Source organism: Vulpes vulpes, chromosome 12 (genome assembly GCF_048418805.1).
Source record: "Vulpes vulpes isolate BD-2025 chromosome 12, VulVul3, whole genome shotgun sequence".
Lineage (NCBI taxonomy): Eukaryota > Metazoa > Chordata > Mammalia > Carnivora > Canidae > Vulpes > Vulpes vulpes.
In genome coordinates, this window is record NC_132791.1 from 23,515,677 (window position 1) to 23,534,531 (window position 18,855).

Consider the following 18,855-nt stretch of genomic DNA (forward strand, 5'->3'; position numbering starts at 1 on the left):
GGCCTCTACTTGCCCAAATGTGGAGAAGAAGGAATCCCAAGAGCCAGCCCTACCCCTTTACCCTGCCGCTCGCTCTTCCTCATATGCATACCACATTTAGCCTAGAGGTGCGAGAACCCCGACACTCTACTACTGCTCCTTCCTCCAAAACTACATTTCCCAGAAGGCCTGGGGCAGAGCCCCGCTTGCACGCGGTGAGCAATTGCCCAGGGGGGCGGGCCAGCAGGCAGGGGGCGGAGCCAGGGGACGCCCGGCTGGTGGCCGGCCAGAGTTGCCCGGAGGTGGGCACAGAGCTGTAGGAGAAAGGCAGGGGCTAAGGCGTGGGGCCCTCAAGTCCACGTGACAATGTAGGCGGGATGGAGCGCCCGGGGCGGGGCCGGACTCCGAGGCCCGAGGTGAGACCAAACGACTGGGGGCGTGGCTGAGCAGCAAGAGGGCGGGTCCCGAGGAGGGCCTCAGCTGTTCAGCTAGGCAGCGCCCCGCGCCGCGCCGTGGCAGCCCAACTCCAGCTAGCGTGGAGGGAATCTTCAGGAGCCTCCCTTCACCCCCACTTCTGGGGTCACTGCCGTGAGTGAGCCCAGGGGGAGGACCTGGGGGGGGGGGTTGCTGAGGAAGCACACTTCCTGAACTTTCTCTCCCTCTGATGAGAAGGGGTAAGAACCTGAACACCTGGGCCCCTCCTCAAGTGGTGGTTTCCAGAGGGAGGCCGGCCCTTTGACCTCAGTCTGTCCCTCCGGACATTGTAGCTGTAGCGCGGGGGTGGGGGTGGAGTATTCCAAGCTGAAGGCGCAGTCACTCGATCCCCTCTGATCCCGTAGTTGGGGAGCAAAGGGAGATGGGCTGGATCGAGTTGCCTTTGACATCTCCCCCACCACCCCGGAATTATGTTCGACAAACGACTCGGCTTGGCATGGCCTCCCCCCTTTGGTGTCGGGCCGGGCCCTCCCCCTCGGATCCGGCTAAGGGCCGGCAGCCAAGACTAAGGTCTAGTGTCAAGTGGGGAAGGGCTTGGTCACGGCGGACCCCACCTGCCAGCATTAGCCTGTGATTGGCCAGATGACGGAGGCGGCAGATTACAGGGGTCTCTAGCGCTGTTAATACAGGAACCACAGTTCCTCCTCCATAGCCTCTGTACCAAATGCCATTAAAATTGCCCTTTTCCCACACCAAGGAGTCTTTCTGGAGCAAGCAGCAGCACCAAGCCCTTCAGAAGATAGGGTTCACTATGCACACATTTCATCTGATGGGGATCCTGTCTCACCCTCTGACCCTCAAAACTCTTTTCCTCTGCTGCATTCAGATAGCCAGTCAGACCTTTATCTCTCATCTCCTAAAAATTATGCTGTGGGGGGTTAAGCTGGGACTTTGGATTTAGGCAACCATGCTACCTAGTAACTTCAAACAAATTCCTTTTCTGTTTGGGCAAGTTTCTTCATCTGTAGAATATGCACTATAGCTCTGCCTCTTGTTCAGTATTATTGTTAGGGTTAGATGCTGTGGTAGCATTTGGGAAACCAGCACAGGGCCTGCATGGAGTGGGTGCCTAGGACTGTGGGCCCCTGTCCTTCACCAAAAACCTTTGGAATCCTAGAACATTAAGATTCTCAGAACCTATCAGAAAGGGCTTTTGAGGTCATCTTGGTGGCCTCCCTATGCTTCAGGAAATGGGTTGACTTAATACGAAAGGTTTTGGGGTTTGTTTTTTTTTTAAGATTGTATTTATTCATGAGAGACACAGAGAGAAGGCAGAGACATAGGACAAGGGAGAAGCAGACTCCTCGCAGGGAGCCTGATGTGGAACTTGATCCCAGAACCCTGGGATCATGCTCTGAGCTGAAGGCAGACACTCAACTGCTGAGCCACCCCAGGCATCCCAATATAAAAGTTTTGAAGATGAGGGCTTCTCTGTCCTCTTCAGATATAGACCCTTTCCCCTTATTCCCTCAGTGCCCAGAATGGGGCCTTGGTTGTCCCGAATGAATGAACATTAATGTACAGCAAGTCTGGCCTGGGCCACCTAAGGCCTTCTTTGGGTTCTGCTTAGCTTGAGGGCATCAGCTAAATGCTACTGTGTGCATTCTCTTGCAGCAGGGCTTTTCTGACCTGTACCTACAGGTAGGGGAAGCCATAGTAGGGTGGGCGAGTTTTGAAAGCTAAATTGTGTGGGATGAGAGGTAAAGAGTGAGAGGCTGTTCCAGACCAGTTGGAACTGACCAGCTTGGAAATTTGAGAGGAAGGAGCACAGAGAATGAGGCCCTGAGATAATATCTCCCTGGAGGAGGGATACAATGTAGTGGGCTGTATATTGACATCTGGGATCACAATTCTGTTCTGCATGGGAGAGGTGGGGGAGGTGAGGACCCTGTGCTGTTCTGGCATCTCCTTGGAAGTAGCTAAGGACTTAGAGACAGACACTGGCATCTGAGAGGAGGCTAATTACTGTTTGCCAGTCTCCCTCTCTCTTTCCTCCCAGCTGGAACAAATGGGCAGCTGGCTGGCTGGCAGTGTGTATGTCTGTGTGTGCATCTTGCTGGTGCTATTTCTTTGTTGAACTCTGCCGTAAGGGCTGAGATAGGGTCAGTGGCCTTGGGCAGTAGATTGGGACACACCCTGCCACCCCCTTCCCCAAAGTCTATGGGTTTTTTTTGCAGTCATATGTTTAACATACAATATATGAGAGCGTATGTGTGCAGCAGGGAGTGTCCACTCCTTGGAGAGCTGATAGGTGGAGGAGAGACATTGACCCAGTGTGGGTAGGTGAAAGTTCCTAGAGCAGATGGCTGAAGTATTTAGGTTAGGGAAGGAATGAGCTTGGTGGTCATAGGATAGGCCTGGCTGGAAATGGAATCAGAAAGGCAGATGAGACTACATCATGCCTTGACCCTCGATTGTAAAGCTTATACTTCTGAACTTAATTCTGGGGGTCATGAGTAGCTCTCTAACGTAGGGAGATAGAATCTAATAAGTGCTTTAAAAAGATCACCATGGGGGATCCCTGGGTGGCGCAGCGGTTTGGCGCCTGCCTTTGGCCCGGGGCACGATCCTGGAGACCCGGGATCGAATCCCACGTCGGGCTCCCGGTGCATTGGAGCCTGCTTCTCCCTCTGCCTGTGTCTCTGCCTCTCTCTCTCTCTGTGTGTGTGTGACTATCATAAATAAATAAAAATTTAAAAAAAATAAACTTAAAAAAAAAAAAAAGATCACCATGGTTGCCATGAGTAAGGCACTGGGGGAAAAGAAGGTGGAAGCAGGGAGGCCTATTGGGGGAAGTACTGCAATGATACATGGGAGAAATAACAGTGCCCAAAGTAGGGCAGGGGCAGCAGGAGAGAGGGTGAGTATAGACACAAAGCCAGGAGGAAGCTGGCCAACAAATGTGTTGCCAGGGGGAGAGCAGGAAGGTTGGCAGGGAAATGGACTTGGTGATCAATTGCTGAGAACAGGGTGGAGTTTTGAGAGCAAAGAGAAGGTAATCTGAGAAGTCACCATGGCCCCTATGCTAGACTTTTTACGCCAGCCCTAATGTACAGATTCAACCCTGCCCCTCTCCAAACCAGGCCCAAGACTAAGTCTGGCTTTGGGTATCTTCTCTAATCTCCAGATTTTTTAAATTAATTAATTAATTAATTAATTATGATAGACATAGAGAGAGAGAGAGGCAGAGAAACAGGAGGAGGGAGAAGCAGGCTCCATGCCAGGAGCCCGACGTGGGACTCGATCCGGGGACTCCAGGATCATGCCCTGGGCCAAAGTCAGGTGCTAAACCGCTGAGCCACCCGGGCTGCACTCTAATCTCCAGATTTAACCTGGCTTTTGACTCAAGATTAAATTCTATGCCTGAAATGTTCCCCCTTCTTCTCTCCTGTCCCCCCTGCCTGGACAGGAAAACCAGTCTACTGCCCTGCGAATGATCTTTTTTTTTTTTAATTAATTTATTTATTTATGATAGTCACACAGAGAGAGAGAGAGAGGCAGAGACACGGGCAGAGGGAGAAACAGGCTCCATGCACCCGGAGCCCGACGTGGGACTCGATCCCGGGTCTCCAGGATCACGCCCCGGCCAAAGGCAGGCGCCAAACCACTGCGCCACCCAGGGATCCCCCTGCGAATGATCTTAAAGAGCTTCCCTCTCCCACCATGGGGAGAATCTGCAGAAGGCAGATCCCTCCCCTTCTTGCCAGAAATGCCCCCATGTATGATCCAGGGAGGCCTGGCTAATTCTGTGATCCTAGATAGTTCCCTGACCCTGTGTTGGTTGTTCCTCCACCAGAAAAATGGGGATGCATGCCATCTGTCCCTCCCCATTCGGAGTCCTGAATAATTTTGGCAAAAACTGGTGCTCATGAGAAAGAGTGGGTTAGACACAGACAGATGGTCCCGGTAAGGGTCAAGCCTTTATGCCCCAGACCTTACATCCGGTAATATAACCTTCCCAAGGTATACAACTCCTCCTTCTGCTGCAGCAAAGGGAAATACTATGGAATGAGAAAGCTCCGTTCTACTTCTCTGTTCCCCTTCCAGAATCAGGCAGTCCAAGTTCAGATGAACTTCGTCGAGTGGTCCCACTGCCCACTCTTTCCATAACTGGGGCTGATGCCCCAGAACCCTCAGGAAAAGAGCCAAGCCTACCCCCGCCGCCGCCCTGGGAGCCACGCAGATCATAGGAGCCCCAAGGCCATCGCCGCCGCAGCTATGTACACCTTCTTGCCTGATAACTTCTCGCCTGCCAAGCCCAAGCCCTCCAAAGAGCTGAAACCTCTACTAGGCTCCGCGGTACTAGGGTTGCTGCTGGTGTTGGCCGCAGTGGTGGCCTGGTGCTACTACAGCGCCTCTCTACGCAAAGCAGAACGCTTGCGCACGGAGCTTCTGGACCTCAACCGAGGCGGCTTCTCCATCCGCAACCAGAAGGGCGAGCAGGTCTTCCGCCTGGCCTTCCGCTCAGGTGCACTGGACCTCGACTCCTGCAGCCGAGAGGGCGCTCTCCTCGGTTGTTCTCGCACAGCCGATGGGCGCCCCCTGCACTTCTTCATCCAGACCGTGAGGCCCAAGGATACGGTCATGTGCTACCGCGTGCGCTGGGAGGAGGCGGCCCCGGGGCGCGCGGTGGAACACGCTATGTTCCTGGGCGATGCAGCGGCGCACTGGTACGGCGGTGCTGAGATGAGGACCCAGCACTGGCCCATCCGCCTGGATGGCCAGCAGGAGCCGCAGCCCTTCGTCACCAGCGATGTCTACTCCTCCGACGCCGCATTCGGAGGCATCCTCGAGCGCTACTGGCTGTCGTCGCGTGCGGCTGCCATCAAGGTCAACGACTCAGTGCCCTTCCACCTGGGCTGGAACAGCACCGAGCGCTCGCTGCGGTTGCAGGCACGCTACCACAACACGCCCTACAAGCCTCCTGCGGGCGGCTCTGCCGCACCAGAGCTCAGCTACCGTGTGTGTGTCGGCTCTGATGTCACTTCCATCCATAAATACATGGTCCGGCGCTATTTCAACAAGCCCTCGAGGGTGCCAGCACCCGAGGCCTTCCGGGACCCCATCTGGTCCACGTGGGTGCTGTATGGGCGTGCCGTGGACCAGGACAAAGTGCAGCGTTTCGCCCAGCAGATCCGCCAGCACCGATTCAACAGCAGCCACTTGGAAATAGACGACATGTACACACCCGCCTATGGAGATTTCGACTTTGACGAGGCCAAGTTCCCCAATGCCAGCGACATGTTCCGCCGTCTGCGTGATGCCGGCTTTCGCGTCACGCTCTGGGTTCACCCGTTTGTCAATTACAACTCGTCGTGCTTTGGTGAAGGAGTGGAGCGCGAGCTGTTTGTGCGCGAACCCACCGGCCGGCTGCCCGCGCTTGTGCGCTGGTGGAATGGCATCGGCGCGGTGCTGGACTTCACGCGCCCGGAGGCTCGGGACTGGTTCCAGGGGCACCTGCGGCGGCTGCGCTCGCGCTATGCCGTGGCCTCCTTCAAGTTTGATGCAGGAGAAGTCAGCTATTTGCCGCGGGACTTCAGCACTTACAGGCCGCTGTCTGACCCCAGCATATGGAGCCGACGCTACACTGAAATGGCGCTGCCCTTCTTCTCTCTGGCGGAGGTCCGCGTGGGCTACCAGTCCCAGAACATCTCGTGCTTCTTCCGCCTAGTGGACCGCGACTCCGTGTGGGGCTACGATCTGGGGCTGCGCTCGCTCATCCCCGCGGTGCTCACCGTCAGCATGCTGGGCTACCCATTCATCCTGCCCGATATGGTGGGTGGCAACGCAGTGTCTGAGCGCACAGCGGGCAGTAGCGACGTGCCCGAGCGTGAGCTCTACGTGCGCTGGCTGGAGGTGGCTGCCTTCATGCCCGCTATGCAGTTCTCAGTCCCGCCCTGGCAATATGATGCCGAAGTGGTGGCCATCGCGCACAAGTTTGCCGCACTGAGGGCCTCGCTGGTAGCGCCGTTATTGCTTGAGCTGGCTGGTGAGGTCACTGACACAGGTGACCCCATCGTGCGCCCCCTTTGGTGGATCGCGCCCGGGGATGAGACGGCACACCGCATTGACTCGCAGTTCCTTATCGGAGACACGCTGCTGGTGGCGCCAGTCCTGGAGCCGGGCAAGCAGGAGCGAGACGTCTACCTGCCTGCAGGCAAGTGGCGCAGCTACAAGGGTGAGCTTTTTGACAAAACCCCAGTGCTGCTCACCGATTACCCCGTCGACCTGGACGAGGTCGCCTACTTTACCTGGGCATCCTGACCCAGTCCAGGACCCAGGAACCCCACAGCCCTAACCTCTGTCTTCATGCAGGCCCTTAACCCTCCATCACAACCACACGGTGTAGCCCCAGGAAGTCCTCACCTCTGCACCACACACTGAGTGGGAGCTGACATAAATATGCTCCAGCCAGCTGAGGTAGGGCCAGGTGAGAGGGCACTGAAGCAACTTCCCATTCTAACGCACAATCCTCAAGCCCCTTTTTCTCTCCACACCTACTGTAGTCTGCAGAAACCTCTTCCCTGAGGTGGAAGAGAACTCAGAGGGGAAAAGTCAGCTATCCTCCTGTTACCCATGATTGTGTTTTAAAAGCACAAAAAGAAACCTTACCCTCCATCCTGGCCTGAATGGCCATCTTTGCCCTTCTGAGGTGGGGACTTGATCCTCAACATCCCAAAATAGCCCCTGCCACACTTAGGTTCTTGGAACATTCTTGATGCTGGAAGCCAGGGCCAGAGTTCCCAGTATTGGCCTGAAGTGTGGCTGACCTGGTCCTACCCCAGCTGGGGAGATGGGTTGGAGGTGTCTGGCCAACAGACTGGAGGGAGGAGGTCCCATCCGAGAGGACAGGATGACTGAGCAGAGCACGGAGCCATCACTGCTGTCCCTCATTTGTGAAGAGACTCCTAAGACTGCCCTTACCATCTAGGTAAACACATGTGCTCAGCCCTGGCCAGGGCCATGGCCTCATGGGCAAGGACTTGCAAGGCCACGCAGGCCAGACTTGATGCCTTAACTCAAGAATCTGTGTGTGTGTGTGTGTGTGTGTGTGTGAGAGAGAGAGAGAGAGAGAGAGAGAGAGAGACTGAGAGAGAAAGAGACACAGAGAGAGAGGCACCATGTGTCCCTGAATCCATGGAATGAACACAACACTCCTAAAGCTGGCGAAGCCTGGAAAGAGGGGCAGGGAGCAAATTGGAGGTTTTGATTGTTGAGCTGGCCCCCTCCTGGTTGATGTCCCTAGTACACTAGTAGGAAATAAACAGCCCTTTCATGATTTCTCAGCTGCTTCGCTTCCTGCATACATGGCAGGGGTGTGGCCTAAAAGGGAGAGATATTCTTACTCTGGTGGGGGTGTGCTTCTGCATGCGAACCCCATGTGCACATCAACACCTGTAAATAGACCGGGTAAGGTCTTTCATTTCAGCCATTTTCTCTTTCTAAGAAGAGCAACCTCAGCCAGAGTGAATTTTCTCTGACCTTGTAGCTGAGTCTGAGGAAGCAGTGGCTTGCCTGAATGGGGAGGTGGGAAACAGGGCACCGCTCAGCTTCCTTCAACCCCTAAAGAATGTATCCTTTGGTCCACTCCTCCACCCTCTCTATTTTAACCCTGTGTGAAGAATGCCTAATGAGTTTGGGGGCACTCATGGATGTCCGTCCTGAATGCTGATTCTACCACTTGTCTACAAGCTGTGTGATTTTAAGTGAGCCACTTAATCTTGTTGAGCCTCAGTTTCCTCATGTGTAAAACAGTGATGATAATGCCTACCTCCCAGGTTGTTGCGGGAATTATAAGCACAGATGTATGTAAAGTGCCTGGCACAAGTAGGTGCTCAATAAAAGGTAGTTATTATACCATGACACAGTTTCTTGGTTTTTTTTTTTTTTATACAAAAATAACAAGGATTTTTCCGGGCCCTAGCTCCCAGCTTCCTCTGGACCTACCTGTGACACACAGAGCACCCAGTTGAGCTCCAAGTTTGTGACCCAGAGGACACTGTATTCCAGGAAAAAGGCAAGAGGAGAGAGATCTGAAAATGGGATGTCAGGAGCTGAGATTCCTGGGTCCTCAGGAGATGGGGAGTAAATTAATTAGCTTCCTTCTTTTTCTCAAGAGCATCCACCAATCAGTACTCAATGAACTTCCTGGGGCCCTGGCACCCACCTGTAGGCTGGGGAGTGACTGTAGAGGCAGAAGACCCAGCCTGCATCCTAGAAGTTTCCCTAAGTGGCTGGAGAACATGATTCACACTTGAATGGCCCTTCTGCTTTCTGTACAGTCTAAAGCCAGTTTAACCAACCTCTTGAGCCTTGGTTTCTTCATCTTTATTATTATTATTATTTTTTTTTTGAGAGTGAGAAAGAGAGAGAATAGGAGAGGGGCAGAGAGAGAATCTTAAGCAGGCTCCATGGCCAGCACAGATCCCAATGCGGGGCTCCATTTCAAGACCCTAAGATTGTGATTTGAGCCAAAATCAAGTCAGATGCTCAACTGACTGAGGCAGCTAGCCACCCCAGTTTCTTCATTTTTTGAATGGAATTTCTAGGATTCATTGAGATATGCCTGTAAAGCATTAGATAAAAATTGGCAAAGAGTAAGTCCTCAATAAATGGTAACTCCTATCAACTCTTATTTTAGACAAGGGACGCTAAACAAGAAACAAAGAGAATCTCCACCTAGAACCTGTGCTGTGCAATGTGGTAGTTACTACCCACATGTGGCTTCTTAAATTTAATTTTAAAATGAATTAAGGCAGCCTGGGTGGCTCAGCGGTTTAGTACCACCTTCAGCCCAGGGTGTGGTCCTGGAGACCTGGGATCGAGTCCCACGTCAGGCTCCCTGCATGGAATGGAGCCTGCTTCTCCCTCTGCCTGTGTCTGTGCCTCTCTCTCTGTATGTGTCTCTCATGAATAAATAAATAAAATCCTTAAAAAATTTTTTGTGAATGAATTAATGAAATAAAATGTAAAATACAGTTCTTCAGGCACACTAGCTATATTTCAAGTGTTCAAAAGCCATATGTGACCAGTGGGCAGGGCAGATTATAGTTGCAGAAGGTTCTAGTGGACAGCCCAAGATGGAGCAGTGTATGCTAAGATGGCATGGGGAGGGATAAAGCCATCTGGCATGGGGGAGGCGGCATATACCCTTCCAAAGGGCATTAAGGGTCGGCAGCAGTGTCTTACAGCCTAGATGGGGGAGGAGGCCGACCATACCCACTGAGTACTCACTGTATGCTGGGACAGGGCCAAAGGGAAGAGTGCTCTTTTCTTGCCAATTCCAGCAAACTGGCCCTTGGCTTGTGGTCTGGTTTCTAGTTAGGCTTCTGCCATTCTCGTTAATCACAAAAGCACAGATGAACAAACTGAAGCACTGAGAGAGGGGGGTATTGGCAGAAGATTAGTAACCAAGAATAGACTGGAACCTCATGTTCTGCATCCAGACACCTAGAATTTCCTACCCAGTATTGTCCTACCTTTCAAAGGCACAGCCCATCCCTAGCCTATATACCACCAAAGATGGGGAGCCAGCTGAAATGTGTATCTCTGAAGCTGCCACCCAGTGGTTCTGGGTCAAGAAGTGGCGGGGGGGGGGGGGGGGTGGGACTTGAATGGCAGAAGCCATGAGAAAGAGCTGGATTTTGGGAGATAGGGGAAGGTGAAGAACTGGGCTAGAAGCTACCTCTCCCCTATTCTGGCCCCTCCCAGACTTGTCCAGCACCCCATCCCTGCCCCATCCTCTTGTGCATTCCAAATTTATGTCTCTCCACACATCTGGATGGAGGGGGATGTTTCTACTTCATGGGACTTCCAGCTCCCTTGTATGGCCAGAATTCCTCATTTGTCTCCCCTGTAGTCCTGGGTTTTGTTGGTAGGGACTGATATGCAGGAATGAGGAACTCCTCCAGAGGTAATGGAGAGAGGGCCAGAGTGGCCGCTGCAGGAAATCTGGAACTGGGGCCCAGTGCTCCCATTCTGTGACCTGTGTACCCTGAGAGTCTGCCTTAGCCTCCCTTCTAAAACCACATGAATCAGCTGAACCCTAACCAAACCCTCTAAACCCAAGATGTAAGTTTTCTGAGGGTCTTTGCCCTGTTCCCCAAGGTTTGGGTCAAGTGTCCCTCATCCCAGTTGGCTGCAGAGCAAGCCTTCTGCTGGCTCGCCTCACCAGGTTTCTGGTCACTTCTCCCCTCCTCAGGTCCAAGGCCAATGCTGACCTCTCCAATCCCTTATTAATGCTAGCCTGTACCACTGCAGTGGCCTCCTAACTTTTTCCATTCTTGAACCCTTCAACCTAATCCATATAGCAGCTAAAGAAATCTTTCTGAAATTCAATCAAATCACTTAGAAAAATATCCAAGCTCTGATGTTCAAGGCCTCTAATATCTGAATACTTCTCATGCCTCTGTTTCTTTTTTATTCACACACACATACGTATGAACATAGTTTGAAAAGCATTTGAAGAAATACTACCTTCTGTTCTGAGAACAGCTGCACAGCATATCCCTGCAAGGGGAGGTCTGCCTGGACCCAGCCTTGAAGAAAACCCACAGTGCTAACTGGGTGATTTCCTTTCCTGTCTTTGTCCAACTCAGTGGGGCTTCAGCAGACACCCTCCCTTCTCTGGCACACACCCCAGCTCCCAAGGAACAACCTGGTTTTTATCTTAAGGCTAGTCATTTACTTCATAACCAAGGATCTTCCCAGCAGCTTGAGGGAAAGGGAGAGTCCTTTTTTTTTTTTCAGTGTACTTTACCATTTTAAGGGAACATAGGGGAAAACAAAGGCTGACCTCTTTTTTTTTTAAATATATATATATTAAGATATAACTGACATAACATTATATTAATTTCAGGTGTACAATGTAAGATTCAATATTTCTATGTATTGCAAAATGATCAACGTAGTAAGTTCAGTTAACATGTCACCATGCATAGTTACCAAAAAAATATTTTTCTTGCAATGAGAACATTTCAGATCTACTCTCCTAGCTACCTTCAGATATGCAGTACAGTTTTATTAACAATAGTCACCATGCTGTACATTACATCCCCATGACTTACTAATTTTATAGCTGGAAATTTGTACCTTTTGACTCCTTTACCCATTAGGGGAGGGGAGAATTCATGACCTTAATTAAGTGGCAAGCCCTGAAGTTGGCTAGGGTTGGGTGAGGAATGGGAAAAGACAAGGAGGGGATCCCGTCCTTGGGAGTCTCCAGTCTAAAGAACAGGAAGATTGTGCCTCTGTATTCTGTGTCCTTATGCTGTTTTTCCCTCCCAAGCCCCCCTTTTCCTTCCTCAAGGAGTCCAATTGAAAACTTCCTAAAAAAAAAAAAAAAAAAAAAAAAACTTCCTATTACATAATCCTGAGCAGGAGGTGGGCTGGGAGGGTAAGGGGTAGAGGAAGGCACAGAGCAGTCTCACTGGGCACCTACAGCACAGCCTCAAGGGGACAGCAGGGGGTGCTGGCACAGCCCTCCTCTAGAAAAGGGACAGGTTGGGCCACAGTCTGGACCAATGGAAATGTAAGCCTCTGCTCCCCAAACATGGGAGCCCCACTTGGGGTCTCTCATATGAGTATGAGACCCCAAAAGTATTTTATTTTTTAAAATTTTTTTTTTAATTTTTTTTATTTATTTATGATAGTCACAGAGAGAGAGAGAGAGGCAGAGACACAGGCAGAGGGAGAAGCAGGCTCCATGCACCGGGAGCCCGATGTGGGATTCGATCCCGGGTCTCCAGGATCGCGCCCTGGGCCAAAGGCAGGCGCCAAACCGCTGCGCCACCCAGGGATCCCTTAATTGAAATTCTATCCTACCACCAAAACTACCATTATAAATTCATTCCTTTTGGGTCTTCAACTCAGCAAAGTGCCTACCATGTGGGTATAAGGCATCACATCTATGAGTCAAGAGGGCATTTTAGTTTTCCAGGGCCCCCTCTGGCAGGGGTAAATCTGTTAAATGCTTCTTCACCCTGTGGTGGTGGAGGCAGTACTGGGGTAGACAGGTGGAGTTCCAAGAGGAGCCTCTTCAGGTATAGGTGGGGAAACAGGATAATATTTATAGGGTGGGTGGTTATTAGGGAAGGCTTCCAGAACATGCTCTGGAGCTTGGAGGGCCTCAGATTGAAGGGGAAATTGTGGTCTCAGTCCCATATCTCTGGATGAGCTGGCCAGAAGCAAAGTGGGGATGATGACAAAGCCTACTTGCCTGCCACGTCCCAATCTCAGTTCCACTCTCTCTGGCCTCATCCACCTCCTGTCACATGCCCTCGTTCCACCCTGCTGTCAATTCTCCCTGCCAAAAGTGGATGAATACAATTTATGGGGCTCCCCTCACCAAAGTACCTGTGTTTCAATGGAAAACTCTGTAAGGCCCAGAGGAATTACTTCAAAGCCATATACATGGTATTCTAAAGCACTTCCCTTGGGCACTTCATCCTCAAAGCACCTCACATATGGGTAACTGCCAGGGCCATCTACCTTCTTAAGCCTCAATTTCCCCAGCTATAAAAATGAGCAGCAAAATTAGGTCATTTTCCAGGTTCCTTCCAACTCGGATGTATAAGGTTTTAGCATCTTGAACTTCAACAGCCTCCCATGCTGAGAGCACGAGGCTGGCCAACCCTTGTTAGGAGGCAGCTAGTCTGTGGTTTGGCACCACTGCCCAGCCAGCATTTATTAAATCAGTGGGATGTGGTCCCTGCTGGCCTGGAAAGAGAACATTAAGCTCCAAAAACTTCCTGCAGCAGGCCTCCTTCAGAGAGCACTGCTCAGAGGGGTGAGGAACAAAACTACTCAGGTCCTTGGCGGTGCTCCAAGATCCTGTTCACTAGTATTTTTGCCCTGTCTGCACAGAGAGCCAGTGACTGAAAACATCTGGAAGCCTGGCTAAAGACCTGGGTGACTGCTCTTTCCTTCAGAGGTGGCTGTTCACGACCTTGGAAATCCAAATTGACCTTTGCCAATGCCCCTTCCCATCCAACCTTCTGCACTTCAATGGGCAACAGCCCTTTAATAAAATCTGCATGAATCCATTTGCTAACAGCTTCTGGAAGGGCTGGAGGATCTAACACCCGCCCTGCATTCCTTGAGCCCTAGTAGCAAGGGAAAACAGGGCTGAGACCCAACTCTTGTGCCTCTGGGTCTTACAAGTGGAATTGGAGAGAAAGGGAGAAGGTAGGAAGAGAGAGACATCGATGATGAGAGCTTGCTAAAGGTGAAGGCAGCTGCAGGTGAGGAGTGCACCGGTGGAGTGATGGGGTTGCTGGGTAGCCTAGCAGAGTCCCCCTGGCCTGGGCGTGCCTCTTGCCAGTGACCTCAGGTCACTATGGCCCATGGTGACTCTGGGAGGCAGGGCTGGGCTGAGAGGTTTGGGTCCATGTGTCACTGACCTGGTGGTCCAGAGCTGCCTGTCCCTCGTCTCCCTCTTATGGCCTGGGCTATGTAGCAAATTCCTTGGGTCTCTATTTTAGGAAGTATCTACCGAGCACCTACCGGTGCCGGTGTTGGGGACAGGATACATTAGCGAGTAGAACAAACCCAATTCCTGCACTCTAGTCCCACTCGCTTGTATATCCTGTCTGACTACAGGTCACAAAGTCTCAGGTACACTGGTGGGGTGTGGTGAGAGTGCTTGGAGTTCCAGAGGCAGCAGAGCCACCCTAGCAGTGCCTTGTCTCCCCCATTCCAACTCCTCCCTTAGCTTTTCTGGGGTTAAGTGCATGGACACAGGATTCCCTCTGGCTAAGGTCAGAGCTCCTAATTTACTCTAGCTTTCTCCCCACCAAGGGCAAGAGTCCAAGAAAGACAACAGGTTAGATGGACAAACAAGCTGCCTGAAGTTTATTTATAAAGTACAAGGACGCACTTACCACGCCTAGACTTTTCTCTTTTTTAAAACTCATTTGTCTTCCTTTTCACTCTGCTGAGACTTTCCTTTCCTCTTAGAATTCTCAGCTGATTTTACTAACCTATCTGCTCTTTGCCATGATGAGCGAAAGACCAACACAACCTTCCCTGGAGCTGACGGTATTCATCTCAGAAGGCCCTCAAGGATCCTACTGAAGTAAATGACTCTCCTCTGGTCAGCTCAGGATGCTGTGGAGCAGAGAAACTGGTGTCCTTCTTGGAGCACTGCCTTCATTTCCTTGAACTGAGCCAACTGGCAGGCCTCATCTAGCCCCAGCCAGCGGTAGGCTTGGTGCTCTTGGGAGAGGCGGATCTCCACATCGTAGTCCTTCACCTCAGCCAGCCAGTAGATGACTATTTTAGGCTTGTTCCTGGCCACATAATTGAGCTCCCTTCTGAACCCCTCAATGATGGTCAGCTGGCCTGCTGCTATGCCTGCTTCCTCCTGAGTCTCCCGCAAGGCCGTTTCCAAGTCATCTTCTCCTGGTTCCACATGGCCTGGTTAGGAAAAAAGAGGAAAAGGAGGAAGAGATAATCTTTAGCAAAGTGGAATTTTCAGGTCTGGTGATTTAAAGATGGGGTCTTTGGTCACTTTTCTAGATGTTGCTGGGCTAAAGGGGCTCTAGGAATGGGGCACAGAGCAGGTAGTGTCCAGGCAATTCCTCCACCCCACCCCACTTCCTCTGTAGAGAAGACCAAGTGTTTGGCAAGTCTAGTCTAGAAGACAGCTCTTCAGTGATGAGAGAGATGGCCTCCCTCAGACCTCTGCTTTCTTATCCTTTGGCGCTCTCCTCATTCCATGTTCTTAGGGAGACTTTTCCCTTGGAGACCTTAAATCGATTTTCTTAAGGAGGGGCAGTCTTCCTGGCAGATGGGAGCTGGCTGAAGACGGAGCACTTTGCCTACCGTCCACAGCGAGGACTTCACGCTGTCTTAGCTGGTCCCTGAAGTCCCAGGGTCAACAGACGGGCCGGGCTCCAAGCCCTGCACTGCGGCACCGGCAGCTGTTTCCAAGTAGCTAGCAAGGCTTTTCCAAATTGTTTTCATCTTTCTAACTGAGCAAGGCCAGATTCCAGTTTCACAGGGAAATTCCTGATGGGAACTTAGATTCAGGACAAGCTGAGAGCCAGTTCTAAGAAATTTTTTTGGCAAGACCCAAACCCAAGGAGACAGCTGCCAAGAAACTGTTTTAGGAGAGCCTGAAGCTCTGCAGACTGGAAGCAGCATTCAGTTTTGCCTCTAGGCCCCCCCTGCAAATTCTAAGCCTGCCCAGAGGGGCCAAGATGGACAGGGAGGGGTCTGGCAGCTTCTGTCAGCACATAGCTGCAGCGAGTTGCTGGGGGCCTCGGGGTTCGGGTGCTCCTGGGGAGCAGGAATTGTTAGCTGTTCCCTTCCTGGTTCAGAAACTATCCTAGCCGCCCTCCTTCCCAGGGGTTCTCACAGCAGTGCCCTGAGCCAGCTTGCTGCACAGCTCCCACAGGGAGCAACCAGAAGTCAGAACTTAAAAACCCAGTCTGGTCCATGGCTTCTGGGGAACTTTCTCTGTATAGCACCCATGCAGTCATGTACACAAAGCTGGGTAAGTAAGTACTGCATGGGAGGGGGGCAGTGGTGAGAGGTGTGCTGGTGGTGAGAGAGGGGACACGGATCCCCATGCCCCACCCATTCTTTCTGAACACGCCCTTCCCAACAGCATCTATGCTGCATTCTCCCCATCAGTGTTAACAGGGTGATTTCTCCCTAGGTCCCAGCAGAACACAATTTGGAGAGGTCCTTTGAAATCTTTCAGTGAGAGGTACTAAGCAGTATGACTTTGGCAACCAGGAGACAAGTGTGAATATTTCTATTCATAGTATTTGTGACACTTCTGTCCCTTTCTTTCACCTTATTTCTCCTTAGTGAAACACAAACGTGCAAAGTTTATTTCCTATTCCCCTTTCCTTATTTTCCTCCCACCCTTGATCCTTGTTCGTCCCTCTCCCATGGCACTCCCCTTTAAAGCCCCTGCTCCCTTCTATCTTGGAACCGTTCACTCTGGGCTCCTGACCTGTAACCCAGTAATGACTTGACCCCAAGGTCCCCAATTCCCAGCCCAGTGCCTTTTCTCCTACCCATTTACCACAGAGGCTGGTGCTTCAGTGAGTGATAGTCTCACATACACACACACACACACACACACACACACACACACACACACACATGCTGCTCTGCTCCGGGATTCAATCACGGAGTACTATTTCCAGCTCCAAGCTGGCATGGAGACCACGTATGCAGAAAGGATCAAGGGCTCCTGCCTACCCCACCTCCTTCTGCTGCACAGTCACTGGGACGTAAGCCTTATGGGGGGCCTGGTAAGGTGGCTTTTCAAGCAATGCTCGGCACTTGAGAGCCAGCCCCTCTGCCTCGCACCTTTGGGAGGAGTCCAGTGATGAATGCCATCTGACGCCTGCAGCAGTAGAAACTCAATTGTGGGATTCTCCACCTTGGGAATGAGCCGTCTTCGGAAGATGATCAAGCCACACGCTCTCAGGGCCATGGTCTACCTGAGGATTTAACAAAGAAGATGTGAGACACTGGAAGTTACATGCAACAGGAAAATGCATCCTGGGGGCAGCATCTGGTACTGGGGAGTAGCACAGATCAGCTAACAGTGACCTCATCAACTACAGAAAAAGGCAGCATACCAAGGACCAGTTGGAGAAAGCCAGGAATCAGAGACTGATTTGTGAGTGATGGTAGGACCCTGGCTCCTACCCTGTCAGTGCAGCTCTATCCCAACTCCTCCAGGTTTCCCTGCTAAGACACAGGGCTGGTATGCGTGTTAAGAGATCAGAGGTCCTCAGAGGCAAACCATCTGAACCTGGCGAGATGCTGGGAATGGGAGATGAGGAATGTTATCAGCAAACCCATGGTTCCACTTCCTTCAGCCTTCAGCTTGAGTTTGTGGGGCAGAGACTCCAACAGTGTGGTTTCTGATGGCCTGAGGGGTCACGTAGGAAAGGTAGCTTGGTGTACTAAAAACATTTTTGTTATTGGAATTTTTAGTCTTTTTTTTTTTTTTTAAGATTTTACTTATTTATTCATGAGAGACACACAAAGAGAGGCAGAGACATAGGTAGAGGGAGAAGCAGGCTCCCCACAGGGAGCCTGATGTGGGACTCGATCCCAGGATCTTGGGATCATGACCTGAGCCAAAGGCAGCTGTTCAACCACTGAGCCACCCAGGCGTCCCTATTTTTAGTCTTTTATCCATGTTTTAGAATGTTACACATTTTACACATTCACATTGTGAATGTAGAATTTTACACATTCACATTCACATTCACATGGTTCAAAATTCAAAGTAAGAAGAAGCGCACAGAGTAGAAAGTCTCTTTCCCATCAGTGAGCAGCACACTAGCTTAGTGGTCAAGAGTGTGAAGCTGCAGCCTGGGTTCGAGTTCTGACTTTGCCACTTATTCACTGTGTGATCAGTTTCCTAAGCCTTAGTTTCCTCTGCTCCTAGGCCTCAGTTTCCTCTGCTGTAAGACAGGATAATAACAGTTCTACTTCACAGGGTTGCTGGGAGGATTACATGACTTAACTTGTAAAGTGCTTTTGAACAGTGCCTGGCATGTAATAAGTCCTCAGTAGGTTTCAATATGCATTGGAAAATGTCTGGAAGGATACACATCATTAATAGTGTTTTCTGGAGGATGACATTATGGCGAGACTTTCATTTTCTAGTCCCTATATTTCTGTATTGTTTAAAAGTTCACAGAGAACATTTATTAATTTTATAATCAGCAATTCGGTTTTTTTAAAAAAAAATCCCCCCCCCAATTTTTTTTATTTTTTTTCCTTTTATTTGAAAGAGATAGAGCACAAGCAAGGGGAGCAGCAGGCAGAGGGGGAGACACAGGCTCCTCGCCAAGCAAGGAACCCAATGCAGGGCTTGATCCCAAGACTCCAGGATCATGACCCTAGCTAACGGCAGACACTTAACCAACTGAGCTACCTAGGCACCCCAATTCAGTCTTAAGTCTTTTTCATTTCAGTTTTTTCTTTCCATTTCAGAAAAGAATGTCAACAACAACAAAAGACAGAAAGGGAGAAGAGTAGGAATATCTGCAGCAGCGAAAAAACAATTCATTATCTGAAGGGGGACACATCATCAAGGTAATAAAAAATATGGAAGATCTCTTATGTAAGGCCTCGCTAAAGAAAATGTGTCACTTGTTCAGTCAACAAACATTTACTGATACTATGTAATAAGTACTATGCTAGGCCTTTGCTCTCATGCAGTTCATATTTTAATGGGAGAGGCAGATTTTTTAAAAAGATTTATTTATTTTAGAGAACGAGAGTGCACATGAGCTGGGGGAGGAGTGCGGGAGAGGGAAAAAATCTAAGCAGACTCCGTGCTGAGCTCACAGCTGGCCGTGGGGCTCAATCCCACAACCCCGAGATCATTACCTGAGCTGA

The 18,855-nt window shown here is 50.8% G+C and overlaps 2 protein-coding genes across 8 annotated transcripts in view; one reads left to right on the plus strand and one right to left on the minus strand.

The window, feature by feature from the left end:
• The first annotated feature begins 207 nt into the window (after positions 1 to 207).
• Positions 208 to 8,337, plus strand: MYORG (myogenesis regulating glycosidase). Of its 3 annotated transcripts, none has more exons than XM_026008957.2 (2): positions 208 to 395; positions 4,522 to 8,337. In XM_026008957.2, the coding sequence occupies exon 2, from the start codon at positions 4,594 to 4,596 to the stop codon at positions 6,736 to 6,738; it is 2,145 nt and encodes a 714-aa protein (XP_025864742.2). In that variant the 5' UTR covers positions 208 to 395; positions 4,522 to 4,593; the 3' UTR covers positions 6,739 to 8,337. The 3 variants fall into 3 exon arrangements, with proteins under 3 accessions (XP_025864742.2, XP_072584177.1, XP_025864740.2); XM_072728076.1 differs by having other exon boundaries at positions 222 to 567; XM_026008955.2 differs by having other exon boundaries at positions 393 to 653.
• A 5,960-nt stretch (positions 8,338 to 14,297) lies between these two features.
• The window catches only part of NUDT2 (nudix hydrolase 2), a 101,324-nt gene continuing 96,766 nt past the window's right edge, over positions 14,298 to 18,855 (minus strand). For 3 of the 5 annotated variants that reach the window (XM_072728087.1, XM_026008958.2, XM_026008959.2), the window contains 2 exons: positions 16,801 to 16,934; positions 14,298 to 14,889 (listed from right to left, as the gene is read on the minus strand). In XM_072728087.1, the coding sequence (XP_072584188.1) occupies positions 14,573 to 14,889; positions 16,801 to 16,927 (444 nt within the window). In that variant the 5' untranslated portion in view covers positions 16,928 to 16,934 and the 3' untranslated portion in view covers positions 14,298 to 14,572. The remainder of the gene's footprint in view (positions 14,890 to 16,800; positions 16,935 to 18,855) is intronic. The other 2 variants (XM_026008960.2, XM_072728086.1) reach the window with 1 other exon arrangement.

Excerpts from the sequence above, each read along its gene's own strand:
- MYORG (XM_026008957.2), top strand. The coding sequence starts at position 4,594 with ATGCCCCAGAACCCTCAGGAAAAGAGCCAAGCCTACCCCCGCCGCCGC.